This window comes from Brachypodium distachyon, chromosome 1, assembly GCF_000005505.3.
Source record: "Brachypodium distachyon strain Bd21 chromosome 1, Brachypodium_distachyon_v3.0, whole genome shotgun sequence".
Classification (NCBI taxonomy): domain Eukaryota; kingdom Viridiplantae; phylum Streptophyta; class Magnoliopsida; order Poales; family Poaceae; genus Brachypodium; species Brachypodium distachyon.
Genome location: NC_016131.3, coordinates 26,649,695 through 26,670,493, shown reverse-complemented (window position 1 = coordinate 26,670,493; position 20,799 = coordinate 26,649,695). Strand labels below are relative to the sequence as shown.

At 43.1% G+C, this 20,799-nt stretch overlaps 3 protein-coding genes and 1 non-coding gene across 9 annotated transcripts; all 4 read right to left on the bottom strand.

The window, feature by feature from the left end:
* Positions 1 to 550: 550 nt before the first annotated feature.
* Positions 551 to 10,725, bottom strand: LOC100845856 (ABC transporter G family member 51). Of its 3 annotated transcripts, XM_024458141.1 has the most exons (24): positions 10,335 to 10,707; positions 10,131 to 10,251; positions 9,709 to 9,797; positions 9,333 to 9,417; positions 9,047 to 9,209; positions 8,717 to 8,793; positions 8,500 to 8,644; positions 8,077 to 8,378; positions 7,716 to 7,994; positions 6,650 to 6,966; positions 6,412 to 6,572; positions 6,164 to 6,267; positions 5,897 to 6,053; positions 5,754 to 5,816; positions 5,102 to 5,229; positions 4,698 to 5,030; positions 4,324 to 4,614; positions 4,148 to 4,231; positions 3,769 to 3,902; positions 3,432 to 3,659; positions 1,923 to 2,094; positions 1,738 to 1,825; positions 1,444 to 1,610; positions 551 to 1,162 (listed from the first exon to the last, which is right to left on the bottom strand). In XM_024458141.1, exons 1-24 carry the CDS (start codon positions 10,628 to 10,630, stop codon positions 896 to 898), a joined length of 4,251 nt encoding a protein of 1,416 aa, XP_024313909.1. In that variant the 5' UTR covers positions 10,631 to 10,707; the 3' UTR covers positions 551 to 895. The 3 variants fall into 3 exon arrangements, 2 of the variants coding, with proteins under 2 accessions (XP_024313909.1, XP_024313910.1); XR_002962620.1 differs by lacking the exons at positions 551 to 1,162; positions 1,444 to 1,610; positions 1,738 to 1,825 and adding an exon at positions 2,255 to 2,453 and having other exon boundaries at positions 1,960 to 2,094; positions 10,335 to 10,725; XM_024458142.1 differs by lacking the exons at positions 9,333 to 9,417; positions 9,709 to 9,797; positions 10,131 to 10,251; positions 10,335 to 10,707 and having other exon boundaries at positions 8,717 to 8,807; positions 9,047 to 9,205.
* Positions 10,726 to 13,918: 3,193 nt separating this feature from the next.
* LOC100845548 (protein SIP5) lies at positions 13,919 to 16,334 on the bottom strand. 4 transcript variants are annotated; one of them, XR_001406347.2, is made up of 6 exons: positions 15,816 to 16,275; positions 15,650 to 15,701; positions 14,988 to 15,033; positions 14,704 to 14,785; positions 14,419 to 14,583; positions 13,919 to 14,319 (listed from the first exon to the last, which is right to left on the bottom strand). XR_001406347.2 is itself a non-coding variant. In XM_014899597.2 (5 exons), the coding sequence occupies exons 1-5, from the start codon at positions 16,026 to 16,028 to the stop codon at positions 14,567 to 14,569; spliced, it is 459 nt and encodes a 152-aa protein (XP_014755083.1). In that variant the 5' UTR covers positions 16,029 to 16,334; the 3' UTR covers positions 13,919 to 14,566. The 4 variants fall into 4 exon arrangements, 3 of the variants coding, with proteins under 3 accessions (XP_014755083.1, XP_003560373.1, XP_014755036.1); XM_014899597.2 differs by having other exon boundaries at positions 13,919 to 14,583; positions 14,655 to 14,785; positions 15,816 to 16,334; XM_003560325.4 differs by having other exon boundaries at positions 13,919 to 14,583; positions 15,816 to 16,269.
* Positions 16,335 to 16,486: 152 nt separating this feature from the next.
* TRNAE-CUC lies at positions 16,487 to 16,559 on the bottom strand. Its single transcript has one exon. It is a non-coding gene; the product is annotated as a tRNA-Glu (tRNA).
* A 915-nt stretch (positions 16,560 to 17,474) lies between these two features.
* On the bottom strand, positions 17,475 to 20,799 carry LOC100841105 (exocyst complex component SEC15A). The gene is made up of 2 exons (XM_003563285.4): positions 20,521 to 20,799; positions 17,475 to 20,190 (listed from the first exon to the last, which is right to left on the bottom strand). Exon 2 carries the CDS (start codon positions 20,181 to 20,183, stop codon positions 17,817 to 17,819), a length of 2,367 nt encoding a protein of 788 aa, XP_003563333.1. The 5' UTR covers positions 20,184 to 20,190; positions 20,521 to 20,799; the 3' UTR covers positions 17,475 to 17,816.

Below are 20,799 nucleotides of genomic sequence, written 5' to 3'. Positions count from 1 at the left end.
CACCTTCAGGGACAAACATTGGAACTTTAGAGTTGGGAGACCCAGGCCAAAGCCCAGGCCTACCACAACTCCACAAGGACAAAGTGGCGAGCACAGGCCGGTCGAACCTCTCCTCTAAAAATCGACCACCAAGCCTCCCATTCCCATACGCCTCCGTCAGGAACGGGGAGGACGACGGAATCGCATTGGCGCGCCGCTCCAGGGCTGCGGCCCAGAGCAGGCCCGCCTCCTCCCTCCGCCGCAGCTATCGCCATGCGCGCGGCCCCGCGCAATCGACGTGACAGGGGAAGGGATCCAGACTTAGCGGCGGCGGATCGAGGAGCGAAGATGATGATGCCTTTTGGTTTTGGGTTAGTTAATTCACAGTACCCTCTCTGACGTGATTTTGTATAAAATACTATACAAACCCATGTCAGTTAACTCGGAGCGGAGGAAGTATGTTTTTTTAAGATGAATTCGATGGTATTGGTTTCCGGAGCAGAGGAATTGTGAGAGAGCCTCTATAGTCTATACCTGAGACCCAAAGTGGGTATTTACGGAGGGAAAGGGATGGTTAATAGTCACCATGTCATACCAATGATCAGCCAAGTCCCATGCATTATCACAAAGGAAGAAAGGAGTTAAAAAAAACTTTGCTAAGTGTCAGCCCAAAGAGTTTTAGAACAACTGTACAAGGCCAGAGCGACCGAAGGATTGGAAGGGTCTACTCTCGTGTAACAATTGTGTAGAGAATATTGGGGACCCGCAATCGCCCCTCTTGATTTTGGCAAAGATGATGGTACCAATGATCAGCCAAGTCCCATGCAGTAGTAGAAATAGTTGGGTTCGTAGTACTCAGCCTGCGCAGGAGGTAGGATAACAACTAGCCAGGAAGGAAGAACATAGTAGCGTGTGGTCATCTTCTCTGAAAATTAAGCAGCTTGATGGAGAGAGCGTAGATCGAAAAGAACAAGCCGGAGAAGGCAATGAGCACTGCAACTGTGGCACCCGTCATCCCATGTTCAAATCCAAGGCTTTGCTGGAGGAACTCTTGGACCGTGCCATCGAAACCAGGTCCGACGATCCTCGTGTTGACATCGCCCAGTTGCGATGTAATGATGCCTCTGAGGGTCCATGCCACTGGGCATATGTAATAGAACCAGATCCACCAGCCTGGGATTCTCTGGTGGAGAAAAAAAAAATCGTCACAAGGGAAATAGTGATATATTAAGACCTTCAAAAGTTATGTGTATCTTCTGCATCCGTAATTCATTAACTGAAGTAAAAGTTGTCAGACCGGAGGAAGATATATTGAAGTAATAAATCAATAATGATGGGGTTTACTACAACAGCCATTTCATTATTTTGTGAAAAATAAGGGCAGAAATCGAACTACTCTAGATGTCAGAGAATGTCTCAAAAGAAGAGTAAAAGCAGGGTTTAGTAATGGATTTAGTAACTTACAGATTGGGGAATTAGGAAACCGGAAAGAAGATTCCACAAGGAGTAAAACCCGCTGGATACCACTGCTGCCGTTTGTTGTGTCGAGGTCAATCCTACCGCCACCATCCCATAGAATGTGAAGTAGGTAAAAGTAAGGAACAGGTAAACATGGTACATGATCAATTTCCCTGCGATTATAAGACACTGTATTTATTATTATCATGATATCAAATCGGAAAAAGATAAAGCACAGCATGTAGCCTCTGCATTTCAATGGAGAACTAGCAGGCTCTCCCAAGGTGACAAATAACTTACATAGATTCCTCTCATAGTTGGTCATGAAGTAAGTGATGAGGCCGAATATTAGTGTCTGAGCCGCAATATAAGGCAACTCTACGAGGCCCTGTAGATTTCAAGCATTGTTGTGTTGTTTTGAGTTAGACACAGGATTTTCATCGGGTAAAGTGACTGAACTGAATGCCAGTAAAAAGGTAGCAAACCTGAGCTGCTGCATATGGGAAAGATGAGTACATTTTAGCAGCCCGTTCCCTGTAGTAGACTGTCCTCTCGACGGAAACTATAGGCTGTACTGATGAGGCATTATTTACTCCAAGGAATAGGCATGCCGAATACAAAGATCCCATGACAAGATACAAGTCTCCTGTTGTTTCTCTGCATAATTAACACTGTTGTTAGTGAAACGAACTATTGCACTCTGAAACTTCATTACTATATCCAGGTCAAAAAGAAACTTCATTACTATATGTGGCAGATAACAAAACTATTTAGGTTTGCTCTTAATATACAGAGAGCTTGTGAGTTGAAATCACACCTCTAATAGGGAATTCTATCAACCAAATAAGATGAAACTAACAAGGCACTTGTGAATTCTGCAGAATGCTGATTGACTCGGATGATCCCATGTTACTATGTTACATAGTTCTGATTTGGTGCTAGGATTCCTCATTATGTTTTAGTCGTGCAATCATGTAAACAGAAAAAATCCTTTCGTGTTTCTGTCGAGAGACAACCTGCACACCAAATCATATTTTACTTATACCATCATGGGTTTGTAACAAATAAATGATTGGACAGCCATGACCATATACAACCGATTACATTGGTGAAAATATACAGAAAAAGGTAGTACGGTAAGATTGTAGATACAGTGCATTTTCTTCTTCTTTTTCAAAATTTCGAGACATATTATACTTTATTTTGGGGAACTACCTAGCTCAACTTTCATGCAGTAAGCTGAAATGTCTCAACAGGAAAAAGGAGCTTCTCCCTATGTTCAATAATAGATCATGTTTTTGAGTTGCGCACTGGTCAAACGTGCAACTTTTACCATTATTATATAGGTAAGAAATCATAAAAACAAATACATTAATCTAATGATAACATGTTCACCTGACAAATTATTTCTATTTCTATTATTAATTTTAAGTAAGAAGGTTTAACTCACGCTTATTAAAACATGTTCTGCTTCTGAAAAAAGAGTTCCATGAAAAATCACCATTGAATTGGATCAAATTAGTTTCCATGCCATAGGTTTAATTAGAAGGGTTCCATGACATAACTTCAGTAACAAAGGAAGTTGATTAAACAAAATGGAGGAATACAATAAATGATTTAAGGCCCAGACTGCACTAGATTATATCCTGGAGGCCAGCGGAGCATCCCAGGGCCTGATTGGAAAAACTGTTTGTGGTGAAATTGGAATGCAGAATCAGTGAATTTAGTGACCTAACTTTTGGGTGTCTGACATGTAGGTTCCACATGCAGCCACCCGAAGTCAGGTGACTTACGTCACCAAATCTGCATCTGTGAAATTGTTGACAATTGTTGACATGCAGAAACAAGATGCCACCAAAACAATATATAGAATTAAATGTATGCTTTGTTACAAACCAATGGCATGCAATCCATAAATATCCATCTGGCTCAAATTTATCTGAAGGAAATACAGATAAGGAAACATAGCTGTCAAAAACTTCTTAAAGATTTACCTCTTCATCCCAACATTCCAAAATACTGAGCCAAATATGAGAGCAGCTAGTGCTGTGAAAAACAACCTCACAACATTATACTCTGGACTCCTCCAGTAAAGAAGCCCTTGCTTACATAGGCATACTCTAAATTGAGTAAGGCAGTTTTGCGAAAACTCCGTTGAAAACTTTAAAGGCTCTGTGCCAGAATCTGGAATGCTCAGTTGTTCAATTAAATCTTCTCCTTTCCTACAGTGTAGCAAATAAGTTTGTTATTCCAGTTCTGACCATTTGCAGAACATCATGTGAAAGTCAAGAACTACAACTGGTGAAACCATTTAAATACAGCAGGAATCACCTGAACTGATCCGAGTTCTTGTACACTGTTGCGAAATCTAAACCAAGCCTTTCTTCACACGCTTGTGTGCTCACTTCAAGCATCCATGTAGCTGGGTTGTAGCCTTCAAGGATGGGAGGGACGCCAGGAATTCCCTGTGTTGCCAAAACGAATATACATTATGAATCATTACGAGTACAGAGGAGATACATGAGTTGTTCTTTAAAACCACTGCACCCCAGTTCTGATAGTGCAATACACTTAAAAGTGGTCGATATGTAGAACACTTGATGTCGATTTTTCTTTCTTTCAAGGAAGTTATGTCGAGACATTGTGGAAAATAATGAACTGAATTTTAAGAATAAATAAGAGACAATACAGTTGTTTGCATCTTCAGTACCTGAAAGTAATGAATCATATCTATTGAGTTAACACCAAGTGAACCTCCATATATTACCCGTCCTCCACGTTTCAAAAGAAGTAGCTAAACAAAAAAATATGCAAATGAATAGTCAGCGTAACAGAAAGTGATGGGCAATAACAACTATTCCTACAAAACAAAAAAGTGCTCCAAACCTCATCAAACGCTTCGAAAATATCGATACTTGGCTGGTGTATCGTACAGACAACAGTTCGCCCGGTATCAACAGTATTTCGAACAGTGCGCATCACAATGGCAGCAGCTCGCGCATCCAAACCAGATGTAGGTTCATCCATGAAAATAATGGAAGGATTCGCAACCAGTTCAACAGCTATTGTAAGGCGCTTCCTTTGCTCTGTTGAAAGTCCTGAAGAACCTTGTTTTCCTACCAACGCATGTCGCAGTTGATCAAGCTCTACCAGTGCCATAACTTCTTCAACAAATGCCTGCAGTGCAATTGAAAAGTATGCATCAACACAAAGAACTGACGTTCTAAAGCATTAATTTTGTGTAAAACTTGAAAACCAACATGTCTTGCTTCTCTGCTTATGGCCCTTGGAAGTCGTAAGGTTGACGAAAACCACAGGGACTCTTCAACTGTAACTTGTGGTGAATGTATATCATTTTGTTCAACATATCCTGCTATCCTGGCAAAGGTTCTTTGTTCTTTTGGGTGGCCACAAATCCTGATATCACCTTCTATACACCCACCAGTTTTTCTGCCAGCTAAAACATCCATAAGTGTTGTCTTCCCAGCACCACTTGAGCCAACAAGTGCGGTCAGGACACGTGGCCTAAATACTCCGCTCACTTCATGCAGAAGCTGTAGTCTTTTGCCAGGTAACCCTCTTGCTTGCATTTCCTATGTATGAAACATGGTTTTAGCTGAAGCACATATAAATATATTCACAAGCTACAAATTTTGCAAGTGACCTTTGGCATGTCGACAAAATAGTTAACATTGTGAAACGTTATGGTTAGGGGTTGGAATGGTAGTATCATTCCCTTTCTGCCGGTGCCTTCAGTCCTCTCTTGAAGCACACAGTTTCCATCAATTTTTTCTGCAATTTCGTTCGCCAGATGTTAATCTCTACTGTCAAAGTTCTGAATTTGTAACAATATTAGTAACAATTATTATTATGAACTAGCCACGAAACATCAACCTTTAATAACAAATACAGTAGTTGTCGAGCTTTCCACCCCTGACATTTTCCCCTCTCAATAACTCTTACTTGCAGGATAGTGAATAAGTGAGTACAACATTCCTAAACTACATACAGGTCTACCATATTAACTCTCACGAAGTAGGACAATGCTACAGTACCATATAATTTGATAATTTGTTGACTATAGAGTATTTGTGTACAGTTTTCCCTAAAAAAACTAAATCAAATTCAACATAATTTTCATATGTTACAATGTTCGGTGAGATAAAATGAACAAAAACACATGCCTTGAAGAAACAATACCAACAAGAGACACCAAAACAATCACTGGGAATAAAAGTCTTACTTTGAACTAGAGAATAAAATCACATTAATAAATCAATAAATCAACTGTAATTGAATTTGCATGGAGATATTACCAATTTTACCATCCTTTGTTTCCTCGGAATTGAGTGAGACCACTGCCTGTTCCTTTCGAAGGGCTTCAGATTTTAAAGTTAAAAAATTAAAATAGCTGCCATAAATGAGATTTGTATAGCTTATATTTAATTTAAATACTTACGCTTAAGGAACGCCAAGGAAAGGGTAAACAAAACATTGAACAAGATGGAATAAGCGAGTAAAACACCAACGCCAATCCAGTACCAGGAATCCTGTGTTGGCAGATTGTGTGAAAGAAGAACATTGGTTCCAACTGTATTATTCCTTGAATCTGACACCTGAAATGAAACATTTATGATAATAGTAAGTTGGAATAAACTAAAAAGGCCAACTACAAAAATAAAAGGAAGGATGAGGACAAACTAAAGATATGTGCTAGTAAACAGACCTTTGACCATCTGGAAGCTGAGAACTCATTAACTGAAATAGCACACTGTGCATACATTAATGGGGAAACCCAGTAAGCCCACTCCCACCATTGTTTTATAGCAGCTAAAGGGGAAAATCATTATAAAAATTGGATGAGTAAGGAAATAAAACTGCTAACCAAACAAATCACAAAATACATATCATAGGAAGAAAAGCGTGTTACTCAGGACGTTTAACAGATCACAGGAAATACTCTCGGGCACTAACCTTCAGGAACAATAAATCCTCCCAAAAGAATGATTGCCAATAAGGCAGCTGATCCAAAAGTGTTAGCAATGGTCATGTCTCGTGCAACAGCTCCCATCATCCGGAAAAGACCCAAAGCCATTTGATGTACAGAGAACAAGAGCAACATAAAGCGGAAGAACCTGCACATGATTGGAACATTCCGATGACCAAAATGAAAAATGTAGTACCAATATGAGCTGATGGAACATTTTGGTACCTATCAACACTTGGTGCAAAGCCTACTGTGTAATAGACAACACATGACCATACTACAGCTTCAATAAGAGAATATGGAACTCTTAGTATCCAATTAGGAAGTGAGAAAGCCCATGCAGGATGAAAGAAATTGTCTCTCTGCTTATAGAACACTGGAAGCCGAGAAATAGTAATGGGCAACTCTGTAAAACCATTAAACATCATATGTATAAGCCCAAAAAAAAGACAAGAGAGATAAAGATCTCCATTTTGCTCATCAACAGGATGTAATGTTGACCGGAGAAAGATTGTACATGTAATGAGCCCAACAAAAGCAACCTGCAGGAAATTATGTGATCGTTATTCAAATTTGATAAACGAACTATGAATGAAACAAACTTTTAAAGCCTTGAATTTTCTAATAATTTCTAATAAACAGCATTGAAGATAGAAAAGGATGGATCAATAGAAATCCGGAAGGGTTTGAGCCCATTTCAGAGTTTTTGCTTTGGCACAAAATCTAATCAGGAGTGGGAATGTAGTGCGTCTTTTGAAGTTCTGCGCAAGAAAAATCAGTGTACCTTATGGATAGATTTTAATGTTTGTGTAATTCTTTCCCTCGATGACCATTCATACAGATCATCAAAACAAACGTGTACGTATTTTCTTACAAAATGGAATCAAACAAAGTAGAGAAGCTCAAGTTCCAGTACATATAGAGTAAAATCCTAGAACATCCACACGAGGAACTCTATGCTTATATATACCATGTTTGAATGAAAAGTTACATCACAAAACATAGCCGTTGGTTTTGAAGTCTTTCCTTTAAACTGTTGTGAATGTGCACGACTCTAGTGTAACCTAGTTAATGGATAATTGTGATCTATGTTGCACATTGCATAAGAATATTTTTTTGGCTAACATTGCAACATTAATATGTTGAGGTCAACTGTTCATCATTGAGTAAACATTACAAAGTTGGACGAAGCCCATATATTGTCTTGATGATTCGGAAGTTGTAGACATCTATTACGAGTCTGTTCATGAGAAACTGTACAAGTAAAAAATAATGAGATTCATAAACTTACTTGGCATGTCCTAAAAGTGTACAGAAAACGGTGACGGCTTATTAGAATAAGCTCCCGGGCAAAGCATGCCCTAACAAGCCTAAGTTCTGGTATTGCAAACTTCGACCTGGCAAGAGCCTGGGGAGAATTTGTATTACTGCAGGAGTTACTTAGATTTAACTCCAGATATCTTCCATATTGGGATTCTTTAAATGCTGCAGCCATTGTTGACACAGAAATAAACGAATACTGCTTTGACTGGTCAGACCAGTACTGAGCTTGATCTTTCTTTGAAGTCACCTGAAGCCGATGTTTACTTTGAGTTAAATCTTATCATGCTCCAAACATAACGTACAATTACCCACTTTAAATTAATACATACCTCTTGGAGAAAATCAGCAATTCCCTTGCGTGGTGGCAATGAAAATCCTAATGATTTGAAGTAGTCCACAACATGGTCAATGGGGCCCTGATAAATGATCTGCCCTTCTGACAGCAGAATTAGATCATCAAATAGTTCAAACGTCTCTGGTGCAGGCTGAAGAAGTGACATCAGCACAGTAGCCTCCATCTCATGAACGAAGTTCCTAATGCACTTCACTATTTGAAAAGTTGTTGAGCTATCAAGACCCGTTGATATTTCATCCATGAGAAGTGTTTTTCTGGGTCCAACAATCATTTCACCTGCAGGAACATATCAATGTCATGAGAATTGCCTTGACCACAGAAAGCGCACATCCAAAATAACGGGAGGCCTGAAAAAAAGCAAAGTTGTCAGTTTCAAAAAAAAGAAGCAAAGTTGTACCGGTCGTCACTCTCTTCTTTTGGCCACCAGAGACACCCCTTTCCATGTCGCTGCCTACAGGGGTATCAGCACATATATCCAGCCCAAGAACTCTCAGCACATAGTCTGTAACAAGATTGTGTTTTTCTCCTCCGACTGATGCAGTCTGACCACACAAAATTAATCACATTGCAGAATAAAATATGCCATATAATTAGTTTAGTAGTTAAGTAAGGACCTTCATAAAAGCGTCTATCTCAGGACTTGGACGTATGCCTCTTTCCTTTTCAAGGTTGACCAATTCTTTTAAGCATTCTGCAAGTAATAAACTGTAAACAACATAATATACTAGGTGTGAGGTAAAACACTATCTGAAGAAAGGTCATTCATGCCATGTAGTGTATTAATTAACATATACTCCCTCCGTCCCAAAATAAGTGACGTGAATCTATATAAACTCTTATACAAATCCACGTCACTTATTTTGGATACAGATTCATGTCACTTATTTTGGGACGGAGGGATAAACTAGATCAAGCATGAAAAAGAATAAAAGGCGAAGCCCAACCTTGCCAGTTTTCGCTTGCACCTTGGCATTTTGCAGCAAAATCTAAAGTTTCCCTTACTGTCAACTCCCCGAGATGGTTATCTGTCTGACCGATGTATGCAGAAGTTCGTCGTACAAAAAATTCATCAAGAGCAGTCCCATTGTACGTAACTACTCCACTTTTCTGTCAAAAAAAGCATGAGAAATAAATAACGACAATTAACCGGCCTGTTGTCAACTAAAAAGAGCAGTTAACGCTGTTTCCATGCAAACAAGCGCGCATGCACACAGAAAGAGGCAAGCTCACCTTTAGCTGAGGATCCAGTTTGCCAGCAAGGGTCAACAAGAGTGTTGACTTCCCAGATGCAGGAGGTCCCAGCAGTAGTGTCATTCTTGAGTGGAAACGAATTAAAGGAGCAGTGTCAAAAAAAAAGGTACAAGTAGTCTATAGAGGCAACAGGGTACATGCATGCATACATATCTGAATGAGCGATACGTTACATCAGAAGGGAAACATGGGCAAGCAGAGTGGCATGCAAAGAGGCTTGTTGTTTTTATGTAAACTGATTTAGATGCATTACTCAAACTTCATTTCAGAGAATCCAGCGTATATACCATGACTCCATGAGTGTGTGTCACCCTAATGCAAATAATGATGTGATAAGAGAAGAGTTGTTGCTCACCTCCCAGGTTTCACAATGCCACTGACTTTATCCAGAATAGTGAGCTTGTGCTTACGAGGACGTGAGATACGGCAGGAAATAAGAATTCTCTGATTCCAAGTATAGACATGACAAAAATAAACAAATTAATGAGCTTACAGATAAGGTTGACAGGAATAGTAACAAATTAATGAAAGAAAATTAATCGTCAAGCAAGCCAGAGCACTTGAAGTTCCATCTTGCAGCCGCAACTACACGTGACTAAGATATCGGAATCCCAAAAAAACACGGACGGGAAGTGAGCAGGCAAAGTTCGCGTGAGAACAACCTAATTACTAACATATCGATACCGACATGGAAACTGCTCTGTAGTACTGCTTTACCATCGATATGATTTCCCTCTAATCCCACTCACGTCGACGTATCTGCAAACTCGTATGTACCTCAGCAATGTCGTGGACGTAGTTGACGAGCGTCGGCAGCGCCCTGCTGCCGACGTTCACCTCCGTGGAGACGCTCAGGTCGCGGAACCTCATCTCCACCCGCGGCACCTCCAATCCCACCCTGCCAACAAACCAAAACAACTCAGCATCCTGATAAACCCGATCTAATTTCGAAAACCTGAAGCCCGCATTGTAAGCACGTACGCGTCGAAGCGGGCCTTGATGCCATGGAGGAGGTTGGCGTTGTCGAGCTCGGCGGTGGCGAGCGCGCGCCGCAGCACGCGCTGGAGCCCGGGCCGGTCGAGCCGCCGCACGTCGACCACCTCGCCCCCGCCTTCGCCTCCGTCGCCGTCGGGGTCGGGGAGGATGACGGCGTGGGAGCGCCGCTTCGCGGAGGGCAGCCGCTCCAGGGCGGCCCAGAGCAGGTCCGCCTCCTCCGTCTCCCGATCCACATTCACCGCCACCTGCTCCACGGCGCCGCCGCTCGCAACGAACGCCATGGACGCGCGCGCGCTACGCAACCACCGGCGAGGGATCGATCGGCGGCGGCGGCGGAGGAGGAGCGACGACGATGAGGGGTGGGTGGGTGGGTGGGTTTTGGGGTGGTGAAATTCGTGTGGGGTTTCGAGAGGAAATTCGTTTTGGGGTTTTGGCCGTTTGGGAGCAGAGGAAGGAACAGGGAGCGCCGCGCCGCCGACTATAAGGGATCCAAGTGGACCGAACCGGGTATTTATATCCGGAAAGGGTTCGCGAGGCGAGAGGCCACGCGCGGCCGTAGCACGGGCATCTGAAATTCTGAACAACTTTGCGTGTCGGAACTCAAAGGGTTCTAGAAGTGGCACTTGTGGTAAATACGTGCCAATCCCGTCTCTCGGCTGCCGGGGCCAGCTCATACCTGGACGCTTTCCTATAATTATTACGCACTTCCGTTTAGGGTTACAGGAGTTATGAACTTGCAGTGCATCGATGATAAGCTTGTACAGTTTATTAGGTGGGATAGAATCCATAATTAACACTAGCAGTCGCTGAGATGGTTGTACAATCCATAATAAACACTACTCCTATTTAGAGAACCAGGTTATCCTATCCCGTTGGACATTAGCAATTTTGGTAGATAATGATCTTAACCATAGTTTCACCTTTATATAGATATCTTAGTGTCATGATACATACTGTATTAGTCATGCATCTCTCTCTCTCAACTAACTATGGCCCATGACAAGTAACAAACAATGCTATACATACGAGCAATGACGACGACCCTTGAGCAACAAGAGACTAGACAATCATCTAACCATGGGGTTTGCCTTTCCGTTACGACATTTCCTTTTCATCACCGTTGTCACACTTCTCACAAACGCATCAAAAGTCATGATCAAGATTGCCGCAAGAGAACCCACGAACAACTTGGCAGGAGCATCACGAGATCCATCATTGAAATTCGCCTTCAGGTTAGCATGCAGCCCTAAGGTACGCAAGCATCTCTTGAGCCAAAACATTATCGCTTTTCCATCGCCTTGTTCTGTTGTTTCATGGTCATCCTCCCACTACAACATGGGGCGTTAACTGAGATGGCAACCCTCTAATGGAGGGTCATAGGAGTGTCGAGAATTGATGACATCACCTTCCTCGAGATCGAGGAAAGGAACACATATGATGTTAGCTAGTCCACCACCCTAGAGACATCAAAAGCCTCCTCATCCAACAAAACAATATGCTTTGTACCAGCATTGAAGGCATGAAGACGTGATTTCGTTGGCCTCAGGTTTATGTCGGATACCAAATCTTCCCCTTTGCGCCGTCTGAGTCGCCTAGCTAGTTGGTATGAACCATATATCCACCACCAGGTCAATTCTATATGTCACCGTCACTTGATTAGGTTATCCCTCCTCGGGCAAAAACATGTGTTGAGCACCACCATCGACGGTAGGAAGAAGCGGTTCCTGCAACAAATGCATGCATGTTGGCGATCATATCACCCGCTTATGTCGTGTTAGATTCTACATTCTCAACCTCCTTCGTGCTATTGCCACTCACCTATAGCTTGTTGCTCGTAGTGCTCGTCGCCCTCGCTTCTAGCCACGCTATCCCCCCGGCTCCGTCGGGCCTCCTGCATTGTACACGGCTATCTTGTACACAACATCTACATGCATGTTCCAGATGGCAACACTAGAGATTAGCACATAGTTTTACTCGGATGTTCCATTTTCCTAAGTTTTGGATTCCCTGATTTTGTCTTTGTGGCACTGACACAACTGAACTGAAAAATGATGAATTTGCCAAGTTAAGTACTTGTTGCTATATATTGTGTGTACGTTCAATCATAGCTGTGGTAGATTCTTGTCTGCAACTACGACCATGCAACCTGAATCTTCTCTAAAAGTTATGTACGTAGAATGCAGTTTCAGATTATTTTGGAAACTAACGAGCCGGTCGAAACCATAAATAAATAAAAACACAAGCAGTTAAGCACCACATTTGTTGTTTCAACAAGATATCACGGTATCATGCCCAACTGCCCAAGACTTGACAGAAGTGCGAGGTACTCAATTACAACTTTGAACTACATGGGTCATGGATGGCAATACCACAATATCATGTCAAGAATTGATAAAAGTGAAAACAAGAGCATGCATTACAGGGGAATTGGCAACCTTAAACTTCATGAGTGGCAACCGATCACTTCATTGATAGAAGTGAAAACAAGAACATGCTAGTACTCAATTACAACCTTGATCTTCATGAGTGGCAATCACTTTACTGAGCATCACAGGGGATTTGACAACCTTGAACTTCATGAGTGGCAATCGCTTCATTGATAGAAGTGAAAACAAGAACATGCTAGTAGTACTCAGCTACGACCTTGATCTTCATGAGTGAAATTCACTTTACCGAGACATGCATTACAGGGGAGTTGACAGAAATATTGTCCTCGAGCGCGAGCAAAGGGAGGCGGGAGAGAACGGCGAAAGAGATATATCGTGTGTAATTTATTGAAGCGGGCGGGGACTGAACTTGGTCTCAAGTCTCAACTAAGTTTATACCCACTATTTGCTTTGGGATCTGTGCAAAAGGAAAATAGAAGAGCACACGGAAGCACTTCCCACATCTTTTTGGTCATGCTAGCCCCCACTATGTAGATTAAGAGACGTGAAAGGTTGTGGTTTGATTAGGCTTCATATTTTTGTCAACCCACTCGTAATGCATGTTTCAGTAAAGTGATTGCCACACATGAAGTTGAAGGTTGCATTGAGTGCCTTTTACTTGTATCAATCCTTGGACATGCATGGCACTGTGCCACACTCGTGAAGGGGGAAAGGCGTTTCGTATGACAGAAGTTGTACGATTTCTATGCGGTAGTGTATCAAGACCACACAACAAATGTAACCAATGGTGGTCTGGTGGACATGCACTATTAAGGTTGTAATCGAGTATACCTTGTACTTGTATCAATTTTTCGACATGATACTCTTGTTGAAGCACCAAATGTGGTACTTTTTCCGACCAATATTACTTGTTGAAATATTACATATATCTACACACTTTTTAAATATAAATACATTCATATTTGAGCAAACTTAGACAAGTAATATGGGTCAGAGGGAGTACTTATTATACTTTCTCAATCCCGAATTAACTGACGTGGATTTGTATAGTAGGTCGTGCTCATTATTTTCCAGTATAATCTGAAACTGCATTCTACATACCCTTTGGAGAAGCTTCAGGTAGCATGTCCGTGGTTGCAGACAAGTATCCACCACAACTAGAATTGAACGTACACACAATAGTAGCAAGCAGATTCAGATTCATCAATTTTCAGTTCAAGTGCGGCACTGCCACAAAGACAAGATCAACAAGTCCAGTACCTAGGAAAATGGAACATCCGAGTAAAATTACGTGCTAATCTCCAGTATTGCCATCAGGAACATGTACAACGTCTAAAGTCTAAACAAGAGAGCTCCAAGAAATACAGGCAGTGTAAAAAAAGCTCCAAGAAATACAGGCAGGGATTCTGCAATAGGCAAGGTGCCACACGGAATCAAAATAAGTGGTTGCATGACTGTATGCTGACGTGGAGTTCTTTGCCAGTTTGGAAAAAAATCAGCTCCATCTTTGTCTTCAGACCTGGCTAGCTACACAATATTGGGACCATCACTTATTTTTGCTGTTTCAAACCATCACTCTTTTACTGCAAAACCGGCAGAATATTTTTGTTTCAGTATAGTGGCATTCACAGCTGAAACCAGACTCTGTTCTGCTAAAAAAAATGTCTGATTTTTTTTTTCACCGTGGTGATCATGAAATCTCTCGAGATGTTAGAAGGGCTAAAAGTTGGTTAGAAAGCTTTTAGGTGTGCCAAAAATCTGGCTTGCATCTTCTAAGGTTGAATAAGTTCACCGGCGTTCTGAGTCTTCGGATGTATTCTCATCTGAGCCTTAACGTTTTGTTCTTCCTGCAAGAAATTCAGAGAAAAGACTCATTGGACACGAAAAGGTTTGATGCTGCTGATCTGATCTTGCCCACCATCTAAAGAAGATGCTTTTGCATCAGAATCTCTGCGAAGGAAACTAACTTCTTGCTCAAGTTTCTTCTCACTTATGGTTCTGTCACTGCGGTATTCAACAGCGTAGGATGCGGTTTTGCAGAAAGGACAGCTGCATTGCTAGTTAAGGACCCCAAGGAATTCAGCTGGCAAACAGTTCTATTTTGTGCCCAATACAATATCAAGGTAAAGATTCCTTACTCTTCAGCGTGAAATGCAAGTATGAAGCACAGTGCATTGCATTATGAGGTTGAGTTTAGTAAAGATGTATATGCACATTGCGCATTAACTAGCTAGGTAACGAAAAAGGATACTGAACAGCTTTAGTAGTGGTCGACGGAATCAGCTGCAAGAAGCACTCTGCAGGACATGATGAACGAAAACTTGTCAGATTCATTATACGAGAAAAATCTCCGAGATGTAGTAGTACCACTTTTTAGTGCAAGAAGAAAACTGAAGATACAGAAACTTTGCAGGCAAATGTTTTGCTGAACTTATTCCATTGGACCAAAGAATCACAGTACTTACGTCGTTCAGATTAACATGTCGGGAATTTCTAATAAGTAACCGTGTGTTTATTTATTCATTGGATTACTAAAATATTAGCCTATAAAGCACGATAGAGCATGGCGGACCCAAATTTTGAATATTGGTTGGAGCAAACACTACATTTTTAATATTGAGTGGGCCAAAAACACAACAGTTCTATTTTTTCCTGATAATTTCTATTGATAAAAGAAGGATTTCAAAAATTATTGGGTGGGGCGTGCCCAACCCGAAAACCCAACTGGGTCACTATAGGCGCTTGCCATTTTTCTGCCAAAAAGAAAAAAGAAAAATGCTCTCTGGAGTCCGAACTCTGAAGCCATATGGAATGCAATGCCATTCTGTAGTTCTCAGGTCACCATATGCCTAGAATTACAGTACAATTTGGAGCAAGATTACGACAGGAATGAAGAGGGATTGGGGAGCTCACCGGTGCAGATCCCTTTGCCGCAACACTTGGACCGGTTCAGACTCGGGTAGAACTGCATCGTCGAGGACAACAAACAACCGTCAGAACAACAGAACAGAGAAGAGAAGCCCTGTTAATTTTCTCCGAAGCGGACAGGGAGCGCATCGATCTCGGGGTGCATACGTACGTCGAAGCAGATGGGGCACTCGACGGAGGTTGCGGCGTCGTCGTCCTCGGCGGCGGCGTCGAAGCACGGCGCGAGGTGGCCGGAGCGGATGAGGCGGCGGAGGCGGGCGGAGTCGACGTCGTGGAGCTCCCGGAGCAGGCGGCGCGGTCGCGTGAGCCGCTCCTCCACCGCCGGCCGCTGCCGCTCCCCCAGCGCCGCCGCCACGTTGCCCATCGATCGGATCTTCTGATCGGTGCCTCGCGCGCCCGTGGTTGGTTGTGAATGAGCGCTTGTGCTCCCGGAGAAGTTGCTAGCGGGGCTGCGGTTTGTAGCCTCACCGCGGCAGCATCGATCGTGGCGGGTGTGGAAGGAGAAGGAGATTGGCCGCTTTCTTTCTCGTCGGAGGAGGGAAACTCGAAACGGAGGGAAGGAAGCAAGGCATCTTCTGCTTTTCGAATGGGGGGTAATTGGGTTGGGTTGGGTTGGGTTGGATTTGGATGGACGGTGCTGATGCGCTTGCTTTCCGTAGTGCTTTTCAAAGTTCAAACCAACACGTTTGAAAAGGGAAATGGACTAATGGAGAGAAGGGAATTCCTCCAGTAAGAAGAAGAAAATGCTCGATGTCAAAAAAAGAAGAAGAAGAATGCATGTGGACTAGCATCAGCAGAAAAATAAAAATAAAAATCAAAACATTCCGTCGCCGGGACTTGAACCCGGGTCTCTCGGGTGAGAGCCGAGTATCCTAACCACCTAGACTACGACGGAGTTGTGATACAGAAAAGAACTAGATCTACTAGACTGCTCTTCCATATCCAGGCAGAATTTCCCAGCCAGAAGCCAGATTTGTGGCATCAAAGCTTCGAAAGAGCTGGACACTGGCCAAATCGCAGCTTTTCTTCATTCCGAATCAAACATAACATGGCTAGCAACACCCACAAACAGGCGAACCAAGCGCATGCTATACTTCCTCTCTTTCGTCAAAAGCATATTTGCATTTCGGCATGCCAGCACATCGATCAACTGATTCAGGTCCAGGCATAACGGGGTCATGAGAAACCAAGTTTTAAGCTCTCACAAGCATTTGGTCCCTATAGGACCAAGTACTGAAAGCTGATCCCCACTGTCCAAAGTCTGGGAGCCATCCAGCTCTCGTGTTCCAATCAGAGAAACACTTAATTGTCCAGGCTTACCATCACAAACTAGTGATCAACTCATGATGCATCCAGTTTGCTCAAGATAAGCTCACAGGAATTTCGCTTCTAGCAGGTAGATAAACTGGCCATTACTAACAGCATCATGCAGCCGCGAACACTACTGGAATGGAATTCCGGTTCAGGACGGCAACCTGTTCTTTCCTATATGAGCACTGTTAAGACTGTTAAGTTGCAGCACACCTCATAGTCTAGACAAACTGCCATACTATAGTAACAATCAGACACAAAACAGTGATATTTAAGTATCAGATACACAGAGCTACGCATCACATGTATGACTGACAAAAGTTCTCAACGCAAAAGAGCAGGAGGCTGGGTAGTACGATATATTGAACAGCAACAAACTATCAGATCATGGAAAGAGAGATCCAAACAAACTATGTCAATAACAAAAATGGGGGCTTATCCCTGACGAAGTATTAACTCACATAGGCAAAGAGCATGGCCAACAGGCCAAGACTGAATATCGCATCTTAACAGTGCCATTCTTGTTTCTCCACAATGCAAAGTGAACTGTAGATTTGTGCAGCAGGGGGCAGGGGCTCCATAATTCAGAACATTAACATGATACTCAAGATAGAACCATAAGTACCGAATGATGATAGAGAAGTACTATTACGACCATCCAAAGACATGTACTGGACACTGTTATAAAACTACACTGGTTCCATTATGAGGCTAGAACAAAGGAGATTTAAGAGGAGAAGAAGAACAAGGAAATGTAACTGATATAAAACAGCTAAGATCAACAGGTATCAGTCTTCTTCTCAAGGGGTGCCAGCTTAATTGGGATGGAACATAGCTAATCTCAGCTAAAATCCTTCAACCTTCTCTTTAACACATCCAAGGACTTCTTCCGAGCATTCTGCACCATGCTTCGGCCTGAAAGGCTCCCAAACAAACTGTCTGAAGCATCCCTGAACTTCTCACAGATGATGGTTACCTTCTTGTGGTCCAAGGACCCATAATTATTCTCCCTTATCACAGCATTCATGAAGCTCTCTGGCTGGTTGCTGAGCAGAAGATTAGTCAGCTGCCTAATTTCGACCAAACAGTCTTTGAAACTTGTTTCCTTTCTAAGGTCCGACAATCCAGTACTGTGAAATCTGTCATCTGCAAACTCTTCTAGCATTTTCAGGTCAATATCAATACCTACAACAGCATTGATATTGAACCTTTTCACCCTGTCGCTAAGAAGAACTGTTATTATAGAGTCTGAGATGTGGCTGAGAGCAGTAGAAATAACCTTGAAGAGGGCCTCTTTAGGCAAAATCGGTTGCGCGGCTGATACTAGCATGTCAAGGTAGATGAGGATTTCATTCATGTAGTCATTTGCATGTTCTGGAGTTTCCTCTGATGTCCAATTGATGCCGGTCAAGAGCAACACAAATTCATCTATCTTTGAATTGGCCAAGGTTATTAATCCAGTGTATGCCGCATTTTGGGAAGCTTTGAGCAAAGCTCTACCAGTCAAACCAGAATGAGGCATCTCAAGAAGCCGTCTGGGGAGACCACAAAGTTGGGCAGCTTGACGGAGGAACATATCACAGGAGCGCTCAAGAATGGCAATATTTCCTGCAATCTGCACCATCTGTGCAATTTCCACAGAACCAACATGTATCAAGTTCAGAAGATCATCATTCAGTACCTTTAAGAGCTTGTCTAGATATCCTTTCACCACATCATAGCAGTTCATTGTACCACAGTGTGACATGTAGCTTACTGAGGCCTCGATAAAAAAGTGCACGATACGGCAAGCACTAGGAACACAAGAGGAAAATGGTGCGGTATATGGAAGATCTGGGACTAAACCGATGTTTTCAAGTTGAAATGTTAAGACATTCATATTGTACTCGTTTTCGTTCTTTATAACCATCCTTTCATATGAGTCCTTAGCAAAGACACCTTCTATCTGCTTCCGGCAATCAGAAAGAAGCAGCTCATGATATCTGTCCCTATTATTGTCAAGAACTTCAAGCAAAGATGTGGTTTGATATCCATAATTCTTCATGCTTGCACACAGAAGAGAGACATAATCTTTTACAAGGAGGTGGTGGTTACCAGCTTCCATGTGAGAGAACTGTTCCCCTAAAATAGAGGTGACCTTAGAAATAGCTATTTCCCACATTGTCTCAACCTGGCTGTCAGACAGAAGACCGTCTGCAGTTCGAAGTACACGGTCCTCGACAATAAAGAATCCAGCTACCTGTGCAAGGAAGTATTGGTGGGACTCAATGAATGGTTGTGTCGTGGAAATTTGCATGTCCAAGTTGAGTTGCATGAGCCTATTACTGTAGTAATATTCCTGAAACTTTTCTCCAAGACCAAGACTTTTGTGAATGTGGTATGCTCGGTACACTGGTGTAAGATCAAATTCTACTGTTGCTTCATCGCCTACATCCTCCAAATCCAAAGAATAGGCATGTTCATCAAACCCAACATAACCATAATCGTCTGCTTCCCTCTGCCGGGCACGCATACCCTCATCTTTCTGACGATCCAGAGAGACCTGGCGTATCGAGGCTTGCCCAATCTCCATTGCAGACTTTCTGATATACACCAACCACTCATTAAACTCACCGCAAACTTTCTTCTCAATATACAGTTTTATCATTGGTACTTTTTTCTGAACAACCTTTTGAAGACGCTCCAGGGGAATCTTTTGCATGTAGTCCTTCTCAATCAGCTCTAAAGTCTTCAGCGCGGTCTGAAAATTGCCTTCAGTGATGTCCTTGTTGCACATGTGGCACAGGCTGGTGACTTGCAGACAGATCTTCAGCGTCGCCAGTGCTTCCCCAACATTCTTATTCACCTCATCCAACTCAATATGCTCATCAATCTTCTGCAGCAGGGCAGTAGCAACCTCCTGCAAGCGCAGGTTCTCGTCTGCCATCGTGCCCTTGAGTCCATCGGCATCAACCAACACCCCACGCAGCTCGTCGACCGCAAGGATGAATTCCTCATAGTGGAGCCTACAGAGCTCCTCGATCTCAACCTCTTTCCTCTTCGCGATGCCCCTGAGGCTGTTGAAGAGAGCGTCAGGGTTCCCTGCCGCGAAAGCACGCCGCACAATTGGGCCTAGGTCCTCATTGTTTGCGATGAAGCTAGCCAGAGCCGTGCCGATACCGCCGTCTCCATTCTCCACAACACCCCTCTTCTTGTTCTGCGCAGTCATGGTTCCGCTGCAAAACAAAATAGAAATCGTTTCTCTTTCAGAATTCTGAGAACATTTTAGAACTTACAGATGCTGGGCAGGCGAAACAACACGGAACTAGAGAAGATTAAGACCATCCAATTTCTTGGAGAAGACAAAATACCGAACAATCCTGCTGATATTTTTTTTACTACCCGTGCCTCCATATGCGAAATTTTGGCGAACATCCCGAAATTTGGCGAACAAAACCCCCCAAAAAAGAACTCCCTACTCGAGCCTCGATCTTGCGCAAATCTACGGACGCCCTAGCGGCTAGCGATCCCCATCCGCCAACTACTGCAGGGGGAGTTCATCTCACCTTCTCTGTCCGGCAGCTGCTGCCGCCGCCTTCGAGCCCCGCGCTCTGGAGACCGAGGATCTGACTCCACACGCGGGATCTCCGCACCGAAACAAGAGGGTTGAGGGGAGGCAGGAAGGGGACGAGGACGCCGGCGGGGAGGATGATGGGAACTCAATCTCTGGCCCGTGAGAGAGGCGAGCCGGGGGCGGCGTTGGCTGGGGAGGGGCGGTGGGCGTTTCGTAACGCTGGGAGAGAAATCGCTGGAGGTTGGGGTTTTGCGAAGGGGATACTACCGGC